At 43.5% G+C, this 22,287-nt stretch overlaps 1 protein-coding gene across 3 annotated transcripts in view; it reads left to right on the top strand.

The window, feature by feature from the left end:
• Positions 1 to 21,752, top strand: part of MAPKAPK3 (MAPK activated protein kinase 3) — a 41,823-nt gene extending 20,071 nt beyond the window's left edge. The window contains exons 2-11 of one of the 3 annotated variants that reach the window (XM_042885463.1): positions 7,606 to 7,745; positions 8,536 to 8,600; positions 10,710 to 10,789; positions 11,646 to 11,772; positions 13,319 to 13,394; positions 13,559 to 13,683; positions 15,639 to 15,724; positions 18,407 to 18,487; positions 19,004 to 19,118; positions 19,966 to 20,119. In XM_042885463.1, the coding sequence (XP_042741397.1) occupies positions 7,606 to 7,745; positions 8,536 to 8,600; positions 10,710 to 10,789; positions 11,646 to 11,772; positions 13,319 to 13,394; positions 13,559 to 13,683; positions 15,639 to 15,724; positions 18,407 to 18,487; positions 19,004 to 19,118; positions 19,966 to 20,024 (954 nt within the window). In that variant the 3' untranslated portion in view covers positions 20,025 to 20,119. Of the gene's footprint in view, positions 1 to 7,605; positions 7,746 to 8,535; positions 8,601 to 10,709; positions 10,790 to 11,645; positions 11,773 to 13,318; positions 13,395 to 13,558; positions 13,684 to 15,638; positions 15,725 to 18,406; positions 18,488 to 19,003; positions 19,119 to 19,965 lie in introns of all 3 variants that reach the window. The other 2 variants (XM_042885461.1, XM_042885462.1) reach the window with 2 other exon arrangements.
• The last annotated feature ends 535 nt before the right edge of the window (positions 21,753 to 22,287 follow it).

The following is a 22,287-nucleotide window of genomic DNA, read 5'->3' as shown; positions in this document are numbered from 1 at the left end:
CCTGTGCTGAATGATTTGGTTTTGTTTCTTTTCAGCTACACATTCTGTTGCATTTCTGCTTGGCATGGTAAGCAGTTCCAGGGATCTTCTTGCCTGATGCACATCTAAGCCATCAATCACTGTGTTAAGACTTAGAAAGATGTAGATCTTTGCCTGAAAATGCCAGCAGCAAACATGAGCATGAAAACATAAATGGCAACAAACGGTAACAGCAGGGAGGTCTTACTGATGTCCTTGCTGAAGGTTCCGGAGCTTTATTTCTGAAGACAAGTCAAGTTCCTGCAGGTGATGGCTTTCAGGAGTAAGCAATTGGTATTGATCTGCCTGGGTCACTCCAGTTGGATTCCTGAGAACTGAATAAAACCTTGACACCTCATCCATGAGGGATATGAGTACTGCCACTGATGTCTGGGATTTAGCTGTGTGACCCTTTAAGGTAATACTTAGAAGTAGGTGAATCTATGGAGTGGGAGATGGCAGACCTGAGAGCTCCTTGTTTATTTCTGGGTTCTTGGGTCGATTTGTCTCAGAATCACAGAATGATTTGTGTTGAAAGAGGAATACTTGAGGCAAATGGTGTTACAGAAGAGAGATGCTGCTTGGCCTGATAGGCGATGTGAGAGAAAGCCCAAGTGTGGGTGTGGAGAAAGGGAATGTCAAAGGATGTTAAATAAATAAAAGAAGAGGAAGAGCAGGGCTATGTGCGAAAGACCTGTCCTTGCATGGCATGATGCCAGGCCTTGCATGCATGGGTGGCCATTCTGAATTTGTGGGAGGGGAGGCGAAGTCAGCCAAGAGGGCATTTAGGCGTTCCTCTTGGAGCTGCTGTTATCTGAGGTTAGTGAGGTTAAACACATTGCTAATTCTTGCTTCTGCCTTGTTCAGTATCATCAATTGTGTTAATTTTGATACCATTTATTAGTGGAAAGACCAAGAAAGGAAGCATCAGACCTAGATGGCAGCACTTTTCTGCCTGGGCTGTGCCTCTACCACATCCTGCTCCAACAGAGCTGTGTGCCCTGCTAACCCTGCTGCTGTCCCACTGTGCAGCAGCTTGCAGGTGGCTTTGGTGGTGGCTGGCACTGCGTGAGCAGGAACCACTACAAATAACACTGACAGCGTTTCATCTTTTCCTTGACTCTCAGGGAAAATGTGGGTAGTAGAGTGCAATGGTTATTTAGTACATTGTGTGCTTAGATTGTTTCTCTCATATGCATCATCTTATACCCTTTTAGGAAGTAAAAACAACAGATGACTGATGTATGTGTGTTAGGGATAGTTGCAGACATGATTGCTGGCAGGAGGGAAGTGAAGCTCTTGGTGAGGGCATGAGGGTAGAACTGTAATTAAAAAGTGACATAATTTTCAGGAGGGACATTTTTTAGCTCAGGTTGCAGTATTGAATAATATAGAAGCCACATGTTGGTAGTTTGTAGCCGTAACAGCTGAGTGTAACTAAGAATAATGATGTCTCCATGCACTCTGCAGAGCAAGTGCAGTATTAAAATGCAAAGTTGTCTCTTGCATAGCACACTTCTATTGAAACTTCTGTGTGCTTCATAGCATTGAATGTACAGCCTGTTTTTGTGGTTCAAATAGTCAAATCTGATATAATTGGAGTACTTATCAGAACAGTTGATTTTCTTCATGGGCCTTTTTTTGCTCATTTTCCTACAGAAACAACTTTATCAGTGTGGTTCTGTTGCCATGTTTTGTGCCTGCCTTGTGTGTGCAAGAAGATACTTCTGGAATGTAAACTGGCCAGCTGCTTCACCATTCGAGTTGTTTGCTGCATCTCCACTAACATTTATGAACAAAGACAGTTGACCTTTGCAGAATGAATGCCTAGATGCATGTGTAATTAGAGAATTAATAGTGGTATGTCTCATTTATTTACCTCAGGTCACAGAGTTGTGTTACTAAGTGCCTGGTTGTGGTTTGGATGCTACTGCTGTAAATAAAATCCCAAACCGCACCAGAGCTGGTGCTTGGGAGCCCTGGCTAATGCACTGCAGAAGAGAGGCTTGTAGCAGAACACCACCCAGTGCGTGCTGTCTGGGGATGGGGAGAGGCAGCACTCAGAGACCTCGGTTCTTCAGCGTGTCCAGCATGCAGATTCTTGCGAAGGAGCATGTCTGTGCTAAGCTGTGCCTTTGGCCTTGTACACTCTGCTCTTCCTCTTGAAATACGTGTGTAAGAACTTTCAGCCTTCCGTGCAGATGGGAGGCTGGGCTCAGAGCGACTGGCACCATGTGAGCTGCTCTCCATCCTCTTCGTTCTCCATGCTGTCAAGGCACCAAAGGTCTGCACTGACTTTTGCCATCGCTGAGTTGGGCCTGGAAGATCAGAGGGGAGAGGTGGTAGAGCAGGATCTTTCGGCACAGGAAATGAATTCTGATGCTCACTAGGCCGAGCAAAAAGCAGAGGTCCTGCAGGCACACGTGGTGCAGCTGGTGCTGCTGGGCTCTGCTGTCAGTGTCATGCAGCAGCCCACCCCTGAGGCCAGCTGTGGAGCTCAGCGCTGGTGGTGATGGCAGCCGCAGCACAGACAGGTTCAGCAAAGGTTCCAAGGAGATGCCATTTCTAACAACCTCAGCTGAATTTGAAATAAAAGGAGGAAGGTTTGGTGATGACCTTGTGCTACTCTGGTTTTGTCCTTTTCCTATGGACTGATGCTGGGGCACTAAATAATTCTATCAGAAGTGTGTTGGGTCTTATTAAGCAAGAAGTCATTGCTTTCTTTGTGCTTTGCATTTGTGCATTTTCCTGCTTGCTGGGCTGCCACTGCAAACAGGCAAGAGCTTCTGCCATTTGACTGATGGGGAGTGCTGATGCACAAAGAAGAATTTCTGGGTAACTTCGGTTCCTTCTGCGTTCAGATACAAAGGGTGGCTTTATCCCTTGTGGAGGGATCTGAAACAGATAAAGATTGTTAACGTTGAAGTAATAGATGTTCAAACAGTCAGGGAGTAAGAAAAGACTAGATGTCCTGAGCCACAGTGATAGCTTTTTTTTTTTTTGGTAGCATATAAGAGAGTAGAGATGAAAGAAACGTTATCCAAGCCTCCTTTTGCCATCAGCTCCTCTTGAATAAAGAATGCAGCAAATGGTGTTAGTTTCTGCGCATCAGTGTGAATTTACATTCACAGGCTTATTTGTAGGATTCAGCATTTTTTGTAACAGCTACATGAAGGAAAAAAAAAAAAAAAAAAGCGAAAGAAGTTAAGCATTTACCCACATATGCCTGAGCAGAGGCTTTCTCTGTTCAGATAGAAAAATAACAGCTCTGCTTAAATACACATGTGTCTCTGCTGAGGATCCCAGGAACTGAAAGTTTCTTCCAGCTCCATTTCTGTGGGGAACCTTCCTGTGAGCAAAATAGACTGTAGGGGTGATAAAAGTGATTGTCTATTGAAGGAGATGAGAGTTCAGGGGTCTGGAATTGGAGCGGGTGAAAGATGCATGCAGCACTGGGTGCTGCTCCAGCATGGTGCGTGCAGTAGGTGATAGTTGAGCCTGTGACAGCTCTAATTCTGGCAGGGCTGGAACCTGAGGGAGTTGCTGAAATTTCAAATAAATGAAACAAATACGTGCAAGGGTCTGAATTCCCTGTGTGGAGAATGGAGGGCAAGTATAATAGTAATATCTCATCTGTGCTAGCGCGTGTGAAGAGGGAAAGTCACAAAGCAGCCGCTGCTTCCTGCCCGCAGCCTGTCACACACCTCTGCCTATGGGGATCTTCTCTCTGCTGTTGTGGTTTCAGAGTCCAGAAAATGCTGCTCTCTGGGGTCCTTAGGAGGCTGTTTCCTGTATAGATTGGTCTGTTAAGGTATGAGGGTTCCTGCTCTCCTTCTTTGCTTACACAACACTGAATCAATGGAAAAGCAATTAGAAGCTACTGTGTCACTTCTTAGTTTCTCTCTCTTTTTTTTTTTTTCTTTTCCTTCCCCTATCAAGAAATTCTGCACAGGCAGAAATTGCACAGCGCTGGCCAGCAAGGCTGCAGGCCTGAAGTTTGGCTTGGTAGGCACTCACTGACCTGAGTTAGAGCAGTACTCCAGAGCTTGGGGAGCTTGAGCTGCAATGTGCAGGCCCTGGCCATGGGGCAGCTCCCTCTCTGCCCAGATTTTCTGAATGAAATGTGTTGGGTTTTGAGCTGAAAAGTTCTCTTAATGGATTTCTGATCTGGAACAGCAAAAATTTGGGAGATGGGACAATGTTTTGGGGCTTAATTGATAAGGAGTTGGGTTGGCTCATGCTGCTGCCCATGGGGTCACGACTCAGCTGTTCCATGTGGGAGTTTAGGGGGAGACTGGAGCTCCTTTTTTTTCAGACCACAGCATGAACCAGCAGTCTCAGAAAAATTTCTGAAGCTCTGGGTTTGTCAGTGATTCCCTCAGCTCTGATGTATATTGTCAGAGACCTGGGCACAGTGGTAGCGTGGCTGGCACAGCTATAGGAGCGGGCTGAGGACTCTCTTCAGCCTCGAGAAGATGGTAGTACTTACAATTTTGCTACCACTGGGCTAGAATTTCAGGCTGTTTCTAAACCATCACCTACATTTTGTAGAAATGTAACCTTTAGCCTTGCCTGGCTTTCGTTGTACAGGCGTCTGATTTTGTGAGACTACTTAAAAGATGTAGATTATAGCTTCCAGATGTAGATATAAGATTTAATTTATGTTTAAGGCTCAGAAGGAGAAATTCAAAGGTTGCTGTTTGATGCATCAGACATTGCTTGGCTTCTGGCACGTTTTGGTGTGTGTACTCTTCTTTTTGCACTTCCTTTCCTCTGCTTTCCAAGTGTCATTTTGATATGAGTATATCCAAGCTTAGCACTGAGGGGTACATGAAACCTGCTTGTAAGAATGGAGAACAGAATTTGCAGATCCTCGAGTATCCAAATGCCTTGTAAAGATACCTTGGAGAGTGGGAATTCAATTCAGTGAAATTTCCATAAGCACTCATTGCAAACATGAAAACCATCTCTGCACACCGCAAACGCCAGGTACGCAGATTATAGCGCAATTAACGTTAGTAGAGATAATGGTTATGGGTAATTAACAGCACAGGAAAGGTGAGGAGGGTTGTGTAGTGTCCTGCTCAGAAGTGGCGCTGATCCAGTCACATCCAAGCAGTAAATTCCCTCAAGCTTTTCTGAGCAGCCTGGTTAATCCTGAGGGTGTTGGAGCTATATTGTTGCAGTGTTGAACCTTTGAAGAGCCCTCCAGGCGCAGGCCCAAGCTCAGAAGGGCAGAGAGGAAAATGCTGATGGACGGCCCTGGAACACAGCGGCTGGGAAGGGAAAGCTGCTGAATGGGCTTGGGGATGAAAAGTATAGCAGGCGAGTTCAGGCTTGGTAATGGACTTTTTGTCCAAATTGGAGCCATCTCTTTTTTTTAGGAAGTTATTTGTGTTGGAAATCAGGCCATCGCTGGGCTGGAGCAGGAAGGAAGAGGCGGATAGCGAGTGATCTCAAACGAGTGTGCTCTGGGTGCAGAGCAACAGCTGTGGAAGAAGTGGGTTGGCTGCAAGGGCATTGCACCCGGTGAGAAAGCTTGTTCAGCTGTTTGCACCACAGAGAAGCTGGCAGTATGCTGAGGCCGTGGAACCCATGGGGCAGAGCTGAGCAGCCCCCGGGGCCGTCCATGGTAGAGAGTGTCTGCTCAGGCGGGTCATCCCCTCCTCCGTCACAGAAGCACAGCAATCTCTCCCTACTCCCAGCCTGGAGGAGAAGAGAATCCCTTTGCATTCTGCCCAGGGGTCCACCAGCAATTTGTGTGGTGACACAGCTGTCCGTGCTGTGTTGCTGTGTCTGTTTTGACACAGGGATTTTGGAGCAGCAGAGGGGAATAAGCTCTTTATCCAAGTGATGCAAATTGCCTGCAATTGGAGTCAGTACAGAAACTAGAATTTGTGACTTCCTTCCCATGACCTTTAAATCATGCTTCTGCATTCCATGAGGTGTCTGAGACACTGAGCCTTGGGAAGCTCAGCAATTGGATGGAGAAGCGATCTCATTTTCCCGAGCTGATTCTTAGGTCCCTAATGGCAGGTTACATATTTTCAGCAGGTATCATGCAGTTGTGTTTTGGATGGGACCTGATGGCAAACACAAGAAGAGCTCCAGGCTAATACCAAATAGTGCAGTAGTTTTTGTTTCTGTGTTTGAAAAGAGGCCCTGCACAGTTGTTTAATCCTTTTCTAAGGTAACTAGATCAGAGGTATTTTTCTACCCTTTCAGTGCACTGGAGGATGCTTTATATAGCACCCACTGTGTTGCTGTTCTATCATTACAATGATTATTTCCACAGGGTATGAAGTACCAAACCGAAATCGCAGCCGTATGGTGTAGGGATGGGACTTGTTTCTCGTGTGCAAGGTTCCAGGATGGGAAAGATGAGCTCTTAGAGCTCCCTTCCAGAGATCAACGCCTTTAAAATAAACCAGCCTTGCATGTGACAGGGGGAGAAGTGCAGGCATTCAGATATTCAAAGGGCCGTTCTGACCCTGATGCTGTGAGATGTTTCTGTCGAGTTTAAGAAACCTGCTCAGAGTCAGTATGAAAAATCTTACTGCTTTCAATCTCTGAACTGTAAGGGTTTGCACTGCACCTGGAAGACTTTTCTCCCAGCGTCTGGGGGGCAGGTTGGAGGTTCATTGTCCTTAGCAGGGGAACAGAATGAGAGGATCCAGACTAACAGATGCTTTTATTTGGAAGGAAATCTTATGCAGCCTCTTGGTGCCGTTGTCTGCTAAGGCTTTAACCCTTAGGTGTATACTTAATTTTCCTTCCATTGAAAGCAGATGTCCTGAGAGCCATCCCTAAAGCAAAAACTGGGAGGTGGTGGAGGGCAAAACTGGGCAGAAGAGAAGTGATCATAAAATCTGTTTTGCTTCGGAACAGAGTTAATCCTAAACTGAAGGCAGAATTACTTTTCCTAGCTTAGGGCATTTTTTTCTTGATCTGAGTGGTTGTGTCCTGAGACTACACCTTCTTCCAACAGTTTTTTTTCCTCCAAGAGGAAGGTGGGATTTCTGTGGAATACTTAGCTGTATTGAAAAAAAATCTATAAAATGGACATAAAATGAAGGTGTGGGAGGGAAGCTGTGCCTCCCTCCTGAATTTTCCTTCCTCTTTTACAATTACTTGCAGAATGAGTCTCTGCTCCATCCAGAAAGTGGGGGGCTCCAGCCCATCTGGCCATACAAGGTCTTGTTTCCTTACAGGAGTTCCCCTTACACAACATATTCTGTTTGACTGCAGTGTGAGTACTGCAAAAAAAGTAGGATGAAACCTGCATTTTCTCATCTGGAGTTAGATGAGATGGCTCTGTATCCACCTTCTTCAAAATCTCTCCTTGCTGCCACTCCAGACTCCTCAGCTCTGAAAGACCAGCTGTGGCTTCTGTATTCTTCAGTCTAGAAAGTGGGACAGTTCAGAGGTGGTGGAAGTCCTGTGATGGACTGACATTTTTTGGCTGGAGAAAAGTGCCCCAGGTAGTCCTTGGAACCATCCTTAAACTCAAAAACGGGCTGCATTTACGTACCACGTTAAAGCCAAATGATACAAGCTGGTGTCATTGCTTTCTTCTGTTTCTTTCAGCTCCTGTATGACAACCCAAAAGCTCGTCTGGAAGTAGAATATCACTGGCGGGCATCGGGTTGTCCCCACATTGTCCACATCCTGGATGTTTATGAGAACATACATCATGGAAAGAGATGCCTCCTCATTGTCATGGAATGGTATGGACCAGCAGCACTGCTCTTTGAGGGGTGAGGGGAGCAGAGAGAGAAAATGCTGGCTTAGAAAAGAATTAAGAGGGCTTTCTCATTAGCACAAGTTTTGTTTGGGCAGCAAGCCTGTTGTTTCTATAGAACTTGTAGGTAAATGTACAGCTGCTTCAGCCAACTTGTGCAGTGGGAGAATGAGGAACCTTAAGCATGACACAAATTTTTCTTGTACTCTGACAATTATCCTCATGAAAGCTGGCCAGTCAATATGATCTTGAAAGATATGTCTGTACAGATACGATATACTTCGAGTGGACTTCCAACTACAAGTCCTGTGATCTGACAGGATCGTTTTTATTCTGTTTCCGCTATAACTTTTCCTATTCTCTCTGTGATCTGTAATACCACAATGGTGTCTTCACTAGAGACAAATAATAACATTTTTCACTACCTTTGATTCCTATTTTCTTCATCTCCTATCCTTACACAAAACAGCCTCCTTTTGCCAACATATCTGACTTCCCAACTGCGAGTATCGTGTTCCTTATGTCAGTGTGCATTAAGCAGAAAGCATCAAAACTCCTTGGTTTTGCTTTGTTTTCTATTTATTCCATATCACAGTGGCTCTGTGCATTGGTTTGAAGGAGCGTGGTGTTTAAGAGGCATTGGCATGGGAGGTGGTCTGTAATCTCTTCTAATCCGTTTCTGCCATGGTTCACAGATGCGCAGTCAGGTGTTAATTTGGTCTTTCCCACTCACATAAGGTATTTTTGTTGTTGTTTCTGTGTGTTCTTTGTTTCAGCATGGAGGGAGGAGAGCTGTTTAGCAGGATCCAGGAGAGAGGAGACCAAGCTTTCACCGAGAGAGGTGAAAAATCACGTTTCACGTTTGTGACAAATTGCTTCTTTGCTTTTTCCCCCTACTTAGGTCTCTTACAAGATTTTTCTTTTGTTTATTTATTTATTTATTTATTTATTGGTAGGTTTCCATGTTATTTATTTTCAATTCTGTAGTAAAGAGTTACCTCCAAAGTTTCTTTTGAATCAAAAGTTACCAGACTGTGCCAAGTTCAGGCACAACGTGGAAGGTTAGAGGAAAATTCCTTATACATATTTGCTCAGCTTTTTCAATTATGAGCCACTGCAGCCTCTATTACTCTTGTCTCTGGTCTCCTGCCAGACCACCTCCCAACATCAGCTCAGGTCCTGCTGTGATTTTTATTCTGGCTGTCCCTTAAACAACTATGCTGTGAGGTGGGGAATATAATGAGCAAATCACATTTTATGAAACATCTCTTATTCGAGGGTTTTAAAGTACTACTTGAAAGGAAGTGTTATTAGCCATGCTGCAAACGAGCCTCCTCATCTATAATAGGGACTGTGTGCATGTGTAAAGACCTGCTAGGAGCCAGTGACAGAGCTTGCAGTAAAATACTTCTGCCATTTTTACTGTCAGTGTTGATCGTTATTTACTGAGTACTACAGGTGTGCTTGAATGTGGTTCTTCTTGCCCATTCACAACAAACAAGGTTATTTCTAACCAGGAGTGAAAATATTAGTGTTTATAACTGGCGTCCTGACAAAATGATTTGAAGAGGAACAGTTTATACCTGAGCTTGTAAATTATACCTGAGCTTGTGTTTAGGAAGGCTACTATAGAGGCTGGGCTATTCTTGATCCTGTGTTCCCATGTTTCCTGGCCAGGGATGAGTCCTTGAACTGATATGAGTGTTGTGTTGGAGAATGAGCATTTTCAGACACTTTGTTCCTCTCTAAAATGCAAGATTCCAGGGAGGAAACTGTTCTAATGGCCCTTAGTGCTATTGACAGGATTTTTCTACTTTAGATAGTATTATATAGTATCCTATGTATTTCCTCAGAAACCATTTGTGTGTTGAGATAAAAATAGCCTTTCATTCATTCCTGAGATGAATAAGCCCTGTAGCACTGGATTCCCCAGGTTCACTGGTCATTTATTCATCAGCAGCAACTCGCCGTTAAAGCCAGACTTCTCAGCCTGTGCCAGGAAGGGAGAAGTTTTGCACAGCTTTCCCTTGAGGAGATGGGTGTTTTTTAGCTTTTCTGGTTATTATTGCCTGAGATTGCATAATCTCAATCAAAAGTGATGTGAAAATGGCTTCCAGGTTACAGTACAATAATTTCTCTTTTCCCTCTCACTGTTGCAGCTGAGGTTCCTACCTGTGCAGAAAAGAGCAGCAAATTGAAGTGGCTATTTCTGTTTCCCTGTTAATGAAGATGTAATATAATGCTCATTTGCTATAAGGGGAATGTCACACCTCCCTGCTCCGAAACTCTCCGTGTGTAACTGAACTCATCCAGATCTTGAGTACTGCTCTTGGAAGGCAGCTCACCAGCCAGAAAATTTACCACTGGGATATATGTTAAATTTTCAAAACATCTTGTTTGGTAGTAGGAGGTTTGGGCTCTGCAGAGTAGAACTGCTGACTTTATTTCTTCCAAGGAAAACTTCTAAAGACAGTGAAAAAGATGTGACCTGTCCTCTAATTATTATATTGTTATGTTGCTCTATTTTTAGAAAATCTATTAGATCCTCCCATTACCCCTGAACTAGAAGCTGAAAGTTAAACTTCTGTCTAGGATAACCAAGGTCATGTCCTGAACTACCAGAGCTGCATCCTGGCTGGGAGTTGCTTGTGTACCTTCTCTGCTTTTCCAGTGAGAAAATTAAAGCACAAATTTCCAAGCTCATGAAAAGCAGAATTCTCAACTGTTTGGTTGCTGTGCCTGCTTGGGAGGAGGGCTGAGCAGCCAGGGGATTGGGGTATGGTTGCCTGCAAAACCAAAACACAGCTGCTAGGGCTAATTTTAGATACTCTACTCTCGATGCTAGCCATGTATTCCAGCAAGCTGTTCGTAAGTCATAAGCATTCCCAAGCATGTCCCTGAGTTACAGTGGGAATGTTAATGTGACCTTTCCCTAAAACTGTATTTCTAGAGGCCTCTGAAATAATGAGAGACATCGGCACAGCCATCCAGTATCTGCATTCAATGAACATTGCCCATAGGGACGTCAAGGTGAGGTCTGGAGGTGTGTGGTCAGGAGAAAAGAATGTAAGGTGGAAAAATAAATGGGTGGTGGTGGTTTAAATAGAACTGGGAGTACAAATAGATTATCTAAGTGTTCCTGTTCCTCTGCCAGTGTGAGAGGGGATTTATTCACAAGTAGATCACTTCTAGTCCAAGGTCAAAATGTTCATGTGTGCTAAGTGACTTAATCACAGCTCTCCGGTTGTGTAGAGGATGCAAGGGGATGCAGTCTGATGGTTAGCTGAAGAGGTACCAGCAACTTGGAACTCAGTTAATTAACAAGAAAATAACACTGCCTGAAGTAAACTTAGACTAGGTGCTGTATCATCATCTGCAGTCTTTATCGGTTATTATTTGTTTTCTGAACTGTACTTTCCTTGTAATAAAGGGTTTATGAAGTTTCTGTGGATGCTTCTGTGCGTTTAGTTGGCAGGAGAACTGACGTTGTTTGGCGTCGCTGAGGGTTACACGTATGTGGTGGAGATGCTCCATAGGTAGGAACTGGAGAATGGCTTACCAGTTCAGACATGTGTACATATACATACTGTGGAGCTGTGTGCCACTGCCTGTCACCAGCACAGAAACTGAAGTGCATAGCCTCAAATGTTCCCTGAACACGCTCAGCGAACTAACGCCGTGTTGCGAGGGACGCTGATCCTTGCTCTGAGCAAAGGTGCTGGTGTGTTGGGAGGGAGCTTCCTGTGCGATATGGTGGGGTGTGAGGTAAAGAGGGGATCCAAATATTGGTGGTGATCAAGGCAAGCAGGAGTGTTTTGACTGCGCAGCTTGTTGTTGGAGGCCTCTCTTCATTACCCCGCTTATCTTTCTCCTGGTGGTCTTTCAGCCTGAAAACTTGCTTTACACATCAAAAGAAAAGGATACTGTACTTAAACTCACAGACTTCGGCTTTGCCAAAGAAACCACTGTACAAAATGCACTGCAGACCCCCTGTTACACTCCTTATTATGTGGGTGAGTCATCCAAAATGCATTTATTCTGTGTTTCTCATTCCTCCTGTTACAGAGGGTCTGTGGGCTGTAGGAACAGGTGGCAGATCTCCTGTGGATGTAGTGCAAAAAGGGAGCCCGCAGAATTAGAATAGTATCCAGCCCATCCCAAAGCCTAGTCTGGGTCCAGTCCAGCACTCTTCCTTTTCTTCCTTAGTAGGAAACAGCCTTAACAAGGGGTGCGAATGAGGATCAAGGAGAGAGAACGTTTTACATCTGGTTACACTGAAGTAAACCTGATGTTTCCTCTGGATGATGCAATAATAGCCATAATTTGAACTTGGCTTCATAATTATTTGGGTGCTTCCTTGCAAAGCTTCCCATAGCTTAACTAATGCAATAAGAAATCAGGGAGAGTACTCCACCAGTTGTAAGGCTTCTTAAAGATGGCAAATAGAGGAATTAATAATAAAAGATCAAAGTGACTTAGTCACAGCTGAATTTTTGCCTGCGTTTTGTCCAAAGCGCTGCGTAATGAATGCCACATCAGGCTGTGCTCTGTGCACTCATTTCAGAGTATGTCCTTTTTGGTCTCTGAGTTAATAGTCATTCACCATATGGTACGACTGAGGCAGTCTGTGCTTGGAATTTTTTTGGAGGAGAAAGGGCTTAATTTTTTGGAAGAGTTAGTTCCCTTTTTCTGTGTGGACATGACCTCTTTTTTTTTGTAATGGAAGATGTTGGTACTCATTTGTTAGTAGAAACCTACCATAGCAGTAGTTTTCTTCCTGGTACTTTCTTCTTTGTTTTCTTTAACTGGGATAGGTGATAAAATGTTAAAGAATTTTCACATCCATGTTTTTCTGCCTTTATATTTGTATATAAACAGGCTAACATTTTCCTTCTCAACACCTTTTTTTTTTTTTTTTTTTTTTTTTAAATAAACCAGTAGGATTGCTCATATGTTTAGAGAGTCATTTCTTACAAATCCAGGGCCCCTATCAGTTCACCTGCCCAGGAGGTGTGGGGAGGAAAATGTCCCCCTGAATGCATTTCTGTAAAGTTTTGTTGCTTAGGGAAAGATGCAGTGCTCTGGAAGCCAAAGGAAAATACAGTGCTCTGTAGTTGAAAAAGCCAGACATTCCACATAGGTACTGTTCAAAATCATATCACAGCTAAGCAGGTCCTTTCTGTTCTGACTGCTGGAACATATGCTCAGGCCTCTTTCAGTGCTGTGTCTCCCTGTACACATTTAGCTGTACCTCCTTCTTGCTTTTTTGTAATCTTAGTACTCTCCTGAGCAGAGAGACAGTAAGGTGAAAAGTACAGGGCATTTTGCCAGTTCTGTTCCTCCTCTTTAAAGCTACAGAGATGTGCTTGGGAACTTGTCAATAGAAAATACCACACTGTTACTGCAGCGTGTGGCGTATGGGGGTTTTTGGTTCGATTTTACTTTTTTTTTTAATGCCTCCTATATTTATTGTTGAATTATGCTGCTACTTATAAGTGGTGGAAACACGAAGAATTACGTGGTATTCTGTTAGTTTATGCTTTTTTCTCAATTCTCCAGCCCCAGAAGTCCTTGGTCCTGAAAAGTATGACAAATCATGTGACATGTGGTCTCTGGGCGTCATCACATACATTCTGTAAGTACTTGAAGAGTCTAGATTAACAGAAATAACGGATGTTATTAAATCTGCATTTACAAGTAGTCAGTCACTAGGATCACACTACCTTCAGAAGAGCATAAGCTTGCACTGGAGTTTAAGAGCTTTCTAGTCTATAAGGCTTCTTTTGTCCATTCTTACAGCCTGTGTGGGTTCCCTCCGTTCTACTCAAACACCGGACAAGCTATTTCTCCAGGGATGAAGAGAAGAATTCGAATGGGGCAGTATGGGTTTCCCAATCCAGAATGGGCTGAAGTGTCAGAAGAAGGTAAGAATGCTCAGTGACTCTGATGTGTGCAGTGTTGTGCAGTGGAGAAGTGTTCACACAGCACTTTTTCTAAAAACCTGATTTTAAGTTTTATTTCAATTTTTTTTTAATATTAGTATTTTTATTGTAAGGTATTGTAAGAGGACTTGGAATTCAGACACTAGCCAGCAACAAAGCACTACAAAAAGTAAATGATGACTGAAAGCTTGTTTTCAAATCCAGCTAGTGCTAGTGAAAGCCTGAGTTAAACCCTCAGGAAACAAAAATATATAATCCTGAGAAAGGGGATTGTCAGGGTAGCTGTAACACAAGCTAAGTTGGAAGAAAGGCAAACTCTGTTCAGAACTCATTCAGTCTTTGCCCTCTTTGGTGATACAGCCAGCAAGGTCGGCAACTTTTTATGCTAGCTCTTTGTGACATGGCAGCTTGCCAGCCTCCACTTAAATCAAGGTCAACAATTTATTTTGTATAAGTTATTGACCAAAACCTGCTGCTGCTCAGCTGTGACCTGAATGGGTTCAAACCGGTCCTGAAAGCGGATGGTTTTGATTCTGTTATTCTGACAGTGTCATAACCTGGAGGTCTCAACTGCCCATTTTAGAGAGAAGGGTCAACAATTTCTGAGCACATCTTCTTTCTAACAAGCCCATTATTCTACTGCTGTTAACATCTTGTCACACTTGCTGTTAAAGCACTAATAGTATATCCCGAAGAATACTGTGATTGTGGCATTGCTGTAACAACTCGTGACTGAGCGTGCAGTATCAACTACTGCATCTTGGTAGAGAAGATGCTTAATCTTTGGGTTTCTGGCTTACCATTTTGTCAGTATTGGATTTTGTTTGTATTACAGTAGTTATTGTAATGCTAGCAAAGCTTGTTCAGAAAACATTTGCTTGGAAAATATGTAGTTTCCATATGCTTGCTTCAGTGAAGATAGATGTCCTCTGCCTTTGAATATATTAATGTTTGGCTAGCCTATAGGCATTCTTTTAGCCTGCTTCTTTTTGCCCTCCTCTGTATGGTCCTGTCATCATTTCGTTTTAGACCATTCCTGCAGTATGTTGTCTTTGGAGGCTACTTCTGAATTTCCCCCCAGCTTCCTGTAATCAGTGGGTTCTGCTCATGGTTTCCTCCTTTTTAAAACTTTTTAGATTTTAGCCTCCAGGTACTCTCTACTGTATATCATCTTTGTGGCCTCTGTCATTAAAGTCTCAAACTTCTATCTGTCACAGGCCTTTCAAAGCATAGTCATCTTTCGTTTAATGCTGATGAAAGAACATATTCAGAAGTTTTTCTAGGTTCTCCCAAGGAAGTTATGATTCTTTCTGAATAATGTCCCTTGGGTGTGGTGTTTCCTGTCTGTCCACATTACTGAATCTCTTGTTCAAACTCTTGTCATCTCATATCTCAGTTACAGAGTTAGTACCTCTTGCTTTGGCCAATGCCACGTTCACAGAAAGCTGATGTAAAGCCAGTTTATGTAACCCATTTCTTTGACTTTGTTGTTTTTTTTAGTGGCCTCTCAGTTGTCAGAGCAGTTTACTGTCTTTGTTTTCACAACTAGTTTTTTGTCTTCTGTCACTTCTCAAAACGTCAGCTTATGCATTCATTCAGCCCATAATGCTAGGCTTGTTGCCATATTTTAAACCAGCAGCTTTATGCTCCTCTATTTCTCTTAAGTTCTTGATCTCATGACTGTTGGTCTTGTGAAGCAGATAGCATGCATGGAATCTCCAGTCCTTTGTCCTTCCTTCTTACCTTTTCAGTTTGAGATATTTCCATGTTCTGCCTCTTCAGGCATAATAACCTCCCACACTGTATATGGCTTCTTAACTTGGAAACATTGTTTTGAGTTCTGGAAAATTACCTTTCTTCATTCAGCAGGTCTTCTCGAGCTTTTTTTGGGACCACAGTAGTAGACTACAACACGCTATGTTGGTCCTGTTTTTCAGCCAAACAACTGATTCGCCACTTACTGAAGACAGACCCAACAGAGAGGATGACAATTTCCCAATTTATGAATCACCCTTGGATTAACGTGAGTTTCTTGTAGCTTTTTACAAGAGAGCAAGATGAATTCTTGCATGCAGAGCTTATGGTATAGCTCCACGTAGCACAGCAAGAGAAGGACGATTATTGCTCATAACTTAATTAACCTACTATACCCTTCACAGAAGGGCACCTGCCTGTAGAACCACAATTCTTCGTGTTACCAGAGGACACACAGAGACACCCACAGTAGCATCCTTGGAAGCAGAAGCAAAATGCATCTATGTCTTCTGTGAGCAGGCAGTCACTGTTGGCTGCAGCACATACGCGCGTTACTCCCTCTAAAAAATATAAAAATAAACTGTACTTACCTCATCAGTGCAGGATTTAGAGAGAGCTATTATTAGTGGTCTTAGGCACCATTGTGCATAGCTGTGTTAGTGTGAGCAGAGTCTTATGCTTAGCGGGAATTCTCATCCTTGGCAGATCCCGGAAAATGCCTGGGGGAGGAGCAGGGTTTTCGGCTCAGTGCCCTGTAAGAGATGGCCAGATAAGGTGCTACACGGAGCTATTAATGGTCTCAGTTCAGGTTTCAATCTGTAACCTGGTTGAGTTTATTTTTCTTTTTTTATCTGATTTTCTTTTTTTTCCTGCATGGTGGGAGATGGGTAGAAGTTCATTTTATTAATGCAGTAGTATTTCAAACAAGAGACAAGAATGCCATCTGTTAATCAGACTGAGTTTCAGAGTATCATGTCTGTTCCATAGGTATCACTCAAGATGATCAAAATAATAGCCTGTAGTTCTCGTATTTGTGCCTAAAAGGAGAACCAGACTTATTTCTTACTGCCCAAAAAGTCATCAGCCAGGAACAGCTTGAACTGTAAATTCTTTTTCCTCCTATAGTCTTTTCTCTGTCTTTTCTGTTTCTCAGGAGGGAGGGACAGAAAAAAATCACAAGTTACAGTCAGCATTTCTGTAATGTTTGAATATCTCAAAGCACTTAGAATCTTATGGTAATGTAGCCACATAACACTCTGATGGAGCAGTTAGATGTCTTCATTTAGAGTTGTGGGAGCTGAGAAATTGAGGTTACAGAGAGACTGTAAAACTGTAACAGAATCTAGGCAGTCTTACATGTTTGCTTGTTTGTTTGTTTTTAGCCAAATAAAAGTGTAATCACTGAGAATAAATACCTCCAGCTTAAGTGTTTGAAGGCTGAAGAAAAGGAGGTGTTCCAGAAGTCGGCAGGCGATAAATTTCACAGAATGAGAGCCTAATAGCTAAGGAAGCTGCCACCTACAGCAACACATGTTACTTCAAATGTTCCTATAACCAGTTAATGAGGAGGAGAGTAGAGACAAAGTCTATAGGCTGCAGCACCAACGAGCTATGCTCGAATACCATTCCTGGAAGCACGCTCCAGGAGCAGCAGATTCACATTTTTTCCACTGAACCTGTTTTTCCCATGCAGCAGAGGAAGGGAAAGACCAACAGAACTAATGTCTGTATTCTTCCTTTTCTGTTACTAAGTTTATATGGAGATGCCTCACAATCAGCAGTATAGTCTGTTTCCCCTCTTTACATTTTTGTTATTATTGCAACCTGTGAAAAATACGTGGCCTTTATTGTGGATGTTACTGTGGCTTATGAAAAAAAAAAACAGCTCAGATGGAGGATATAATCTTCTAGCTTGCTGACAGCAGGTAGGAGGGTGCATTCAGCACCTGTTCAGGAACACCACAAAGGCTGATCTGCTTCTTCTCCATCTCACCCATGCTTGATAAACCCATGCCATTGCCAGCTGGAGTTCTTTTCCAGAGGACATGGGAGTCTGGAGTTCTGCTTCCCCTTCTGTACCTGCGGCAGAACTCGATACATTGAAGCTGTGGGCTGGTGGAGTACAAGCACTGCTTCCAGTGTGAGGCTCATTTTGCAGTGATAAATATAGTGATCTCCTCAGCCTTTGCTGACACACAGGATGCCACAGCAGTAGACAGCAAGTTTGCGTGGGAAAACATGTGGAAGATAGACAGTCAGAATGAAATTAGGGTTTGGTTTATGTCTGGCAAGGAATACTTCTTGCTGAATTTAACCAGGAAACTGTGCTTTAGAAATTGTACCTTATTCTAATTTAAAATATCTACCGATCTGCCATGTCAGGTGAACATAGATTTCAGTTTTGTGTGGAAGAGCATCGCAAGCAATGCACTCATTTTCTTCTCTACTGTGCCAGAATAATGAATCAGTACTTACTCTGAAAGATAGTACAGCTTCTTCTTTTGGGCACATTTATGATCTGATGAACTGGTAATCTCTGTGAAGGTATCTGCAAGACAAAAAAATCTCCTACTACAAATCCTAGAAGATAAAGGTCAAGTTAAGCACTTCAGAACAATTAATGAACAGTGAAATTAAGTTGTTAAAAATGGGAAATGTGCATAAAAAATTATCCAACCTGGGTTTATTGGCTGAGCTGGAAGAGAGCAGAATGAAAGAAACTCAGCGTTGATTTCTGTCTCCCCATGTTCTGCAGTGATACTGCCACATGGAGACCACCTCACACAGGCTAGCTTTTATCTACTGGTTTGTGGAGTGATGGAAAGCATGAATAATGGGGGCACTGAAGGATGTTAGATGAAGTTTTATATCCTCTATACACATAGAAGAGCAGTCACTTCCAAAACTGCGTTTGCAGAACTCATTTTCTGGTGCTTTTTGCTTTTCTCAGAGATCGATGGCAGTGCCACCAACACCCCTCCATACCGCACGGGTCCTGCAAGAGGACAAGGACCACTGGGATGAAGTTAAAGTGAGTCAGATATTTCCTGAGGCCATTCAGATAAGAGACTGGATGGGCTCTTTTTGCTGTGGATGCTTATTTCCTTGGCGGTTATGGTAATTTTGATACAACCATGCTAAGCAACGGAAGCTTAAGAACAGTCCTAGTTAGAACAGTAGTGTATATGATAACTGTTTAGAAAAGAAGAATGCTGTCTGAGCTTCGCCTGACAGCCTTACAGCTGTGCAAAATATCAACAAAGAAAATGCTTATGATCAAAGGTTTTAATGATGCTACCCGCTGAGCCGCTGCATGCAGCACAGAGGAGAAGGGACAGTTTGGAGTTCGTTATGGTGAAGTGAAGGATATGATGAAAATGGAGGGGGACAGGACGGGAGGCAGGGTCGGGCTGCGTTCTATTTTTCTACTCTGTTCTTGTGTTGTAAAACAACATTAAATAACCTCAGCCTTGTCTTGTTGTGGCAGTTTTAGTACTGAGGAGGAAAAAAAGAAAAAACGTATCTGTCTTTCCCTTAATCTAACCAGGTGCATCACCTACTATTTGTACTGATGGCAGTTGAATGCTTCCTGCAGAGTGCAACAACAGGGCAGCCTAAAAGTTGTTTGCAAGCCTTAACTCTTTCCTGCTGGCCTTTATCAGGTGGCATACTTTTACAATTAACTTTCTGCACTTATAATACTTGGCATTTTGCTAATTGCATCGTTCCTTTAAGGTATTCTACTGATTGCTGGTTTTATTTAAATTACCAGTGTGTAGTCTCATCTGTTCAGCCGCATGATGACAAAATTTCATAGAATCTAGGCAACACGCACCTCCCTAGTCAGAGGGGTCCAGCAGATATTTTCTCTTAAGCTTCTTCGCTTCCTTGAGAACTTATGTTTGTGCTCTGTACAGGTCCCAGAGGTCACCAGCATTCCTATAATATTTAATCTTTTTTCCTTTTCTGAACTAAATGCATAGGCATTCACTGACTTAGGCTGTGAGCAAAAATCTGTTTTATTTAAAAGTTTAAGATTTGCCAGCACTTAAATGCTATTTCAAGCTAAGGCACATGAATTTGAAGTGCATACTTTTAAGTAACTTTGTGTGGACTCTTTATTCTGGTGTGGACTCTTTATTCTGGTTCCTTTAGTAACGGAGCAAGGAGAGCAGCGCACTGACTGTTATAAGAAGCCTGGATTTAGCAGCTGCTGAAGGCCTGGAGCCAGGCAGTAAGTTATGCTGGGCATAGTGATGTGGTGGAAATCAGGCCAGCAGAGCGTAGTCCTGTGTACCCACATGTGAAACACTGAATATTTCCTCCTGAATGAGTCCATGAGTAGAACGACGCCTTCAGTTATAGCCCAGAGCAGCAGAAAGGGTTTGGTTGTTCCTGGCTGTGGCACAACAGAATTCCTTCTGTACATTCATTACCTAGCAATGGTATATGGAGGCTGTGCTCTCTCTGCCTCAGGGTGTTCAAGAGATTTAATTTTTTTGTTTCCAGGAGGAGATGACCAGTGCTTTGGCTACCATGAGGGTGGACTACGATCAGGTGAAAATTAAAGACTTGAAAACATCCAACAACCGCCTCCTGAACAAACGCCGCAAGAAACAGAAGCAGTCCGGCGCCTCTTCTGCAGCCCCAGGGTGCAATAACCAATGAGGAGAGAAGCCAGGGACCTGTGGGTGGAGGGTAAATGTGTTAAAAAGAGCAATCTAAAATGAACAAGTACGATCAGCTGAGGTGACTGAGTGCAGTCACAGAGACTGCAAAGAATCTGTCCTGCAAAGAGGGAGCAGGAGGAAGAGAACATTTTTTTTTATCTTGAATCAGGGCTTTGCTTATAAAGGCTACTTTATATGATAAGATTCTGTTTGCGTATTGCTAGGGAAAGTATAACAATACCAGAAATATTACAGGGTTCTGTTTTGGCTTTCACTGTGTTGGGTGAGTGAACAGGAGACAGTCTCAGCATGCTAGTGTGCTGAGGCTTTCATAGCCATCTATGAGAGTAACTTCTTCTGCCCTTTTAAAACTGGGGAATAGAAAAAATGCCAAGTGTTCTGCCAAGTGTTGTAGGAGTTCAAAAAAGTTTCAGTAGTACTGAAAAAGGAGAAAAATGCCAATGCTTTTTGTACGAGTAGCACAGGTGCAGTTCTACTTTGGATGTATGTGGACAGCATTTCGTGCCTGAATAGATAAGAATAGTCAGTGTTTCCAAACGTATCTCCTACCGCTCCAGAATATCATCTGAGCAGTGAGCACTTATTCCTGTTGTAGGAAGAAAAAAGCATCCATACATTTCCATTTTCACAGAGTCTTCATGTAGTCTTACGTAATGAATTGGGTTTGTTGTGGTTTCTCCTCTAATTACGCACTCGCTTTATAAATGTAACCATTTTGTTGCATCTATACCACTGTCAGATTCGTCTCGTGATGTTTTTAATTTAAACAGTACTTCACATCAAGAGTTTTAATCAGTATTGAATTAGTCACAAGTGTACTGCTGAGCATCTTATGGCTCCTTACGGATCTGCAGTGTCCAGGGTGCAGCTGGACACACAACTGTGTATGGGAGGTGGGTCTGGAAGAGAACAGTGGAATTCAGGAGGAAATGGCACCTTCTGCGAGTGGCCTCCAGTGTCTGCCAGCATCCCTTCTGCAGTGCCCTGCAGATCCCCTGCCTGACATGTGCTATCCTTCCAGTTCTGATGTGCTGGGATTACTTGCTACTGGGAGCAAAGAGGGAGAGGTTGCTGCTTTATTTCTGATGTTTTGGCAGTGTTTCTGGATCCAAAGATTTCTGTCACCTGTGGGAAGCCACCTTTAAGGATATGCACTCTTTTCTTACTATTCTAATTCTTGTTCTGTCGTATCCTAGCCTTGGTTTGATAATCTGTTTTACTTCATGATTAAAATATTTTCTCTTGCTATATGATGTAGGTTTTTTTTAGTTGAGGTAAAGCAAATGTTTGTAAAATATTATCAGAGTCTAGAATGAAAATTATACACTTCCAGTGGTGCGGGCAAAAGCTGTTTGTAGTTGGCACACACAGTGCTGTTGTGTTAACAGCCTGAGAAGGAGGTTAAAAAAGAAGGAAAGCAGGGCTGGGGGGCTGAGGTTCAGATCTGACTGCAGCACGGCTTTGTTGGGCCCGGCAGAGACCTGCAGGCTTCTGACCCTCCTGGAGAGCCCCGCTCCCAACTATTAGCATTGGACGAGGCCTCCGTCCTTCTGTGTCGAGCTAGGGTTTTATAAATGGATTTTAATAAACCACGTTCCAACACTGTCTTGTTATCCCTGCTTTTGTTCGTGTCGCAGTTTGTGTCCCCCTGCGAGATCTGCGTGGAACCAACCCGCCTTCACGCAGCTACGGCCTCCTGCTCCGCAGCGCCCCCTGCTGCCCGCAGCTGCCTCCCCCCCCCAACTCCTCTCTGCCCGGCGCTGCGGGCTCCCCTCCCAGCTCCGCCCTCACGCCCGCCGATGTGCGCCGCCGATGTTTCTGGCTCGCCGTCCCATCTGCTCTAGTCCTAAAGCCGTCTAGCTGCGTTCACGCACGTTTTAAAGGGCCCTGGCGTGCTCGAGGCGGTGGCCGGCTCTCTACCCGCAGTCATAAGGCACGATGGTCTTTAGAGCCTCCAGCGTGGGGCCTCAATTCGTGGCCCGCTTTTAGAAGGGACGGGCTGTTATCAAACCCATCGTGCATTTGTGTATTCATTAGCCGTGTCGAGGAGGTAAAGAGCTGGGCAGGGGGAGCAGAAAGAAATGGTCAATGGAGAAGGCCTCCAGGAAAGCAGATTAAAAGGTCTATTTATTTCCTGCAC

Source organism: Lagopus leucura, unplaced genomic scaffold, assembly GCF_019238085.1.
Source record: "Lagopus leucura isolate 7727_CA_CO unplaced genomic scaffold, USGS_WTPT01 Super-Scaffold_100050, whole genome shotgun sequence".
Lineage (NCBI taxonomy): Eukaryota > Metazoa > Chordata > Aves > Galliformes > Phasianidae > Lagopus > Lagopus leucura.
The sequence above is the reverse complement of the archived record's forward strand: the minus strand, read 5'-3'. Positions and strand labels throughout refer to the sequence as shown.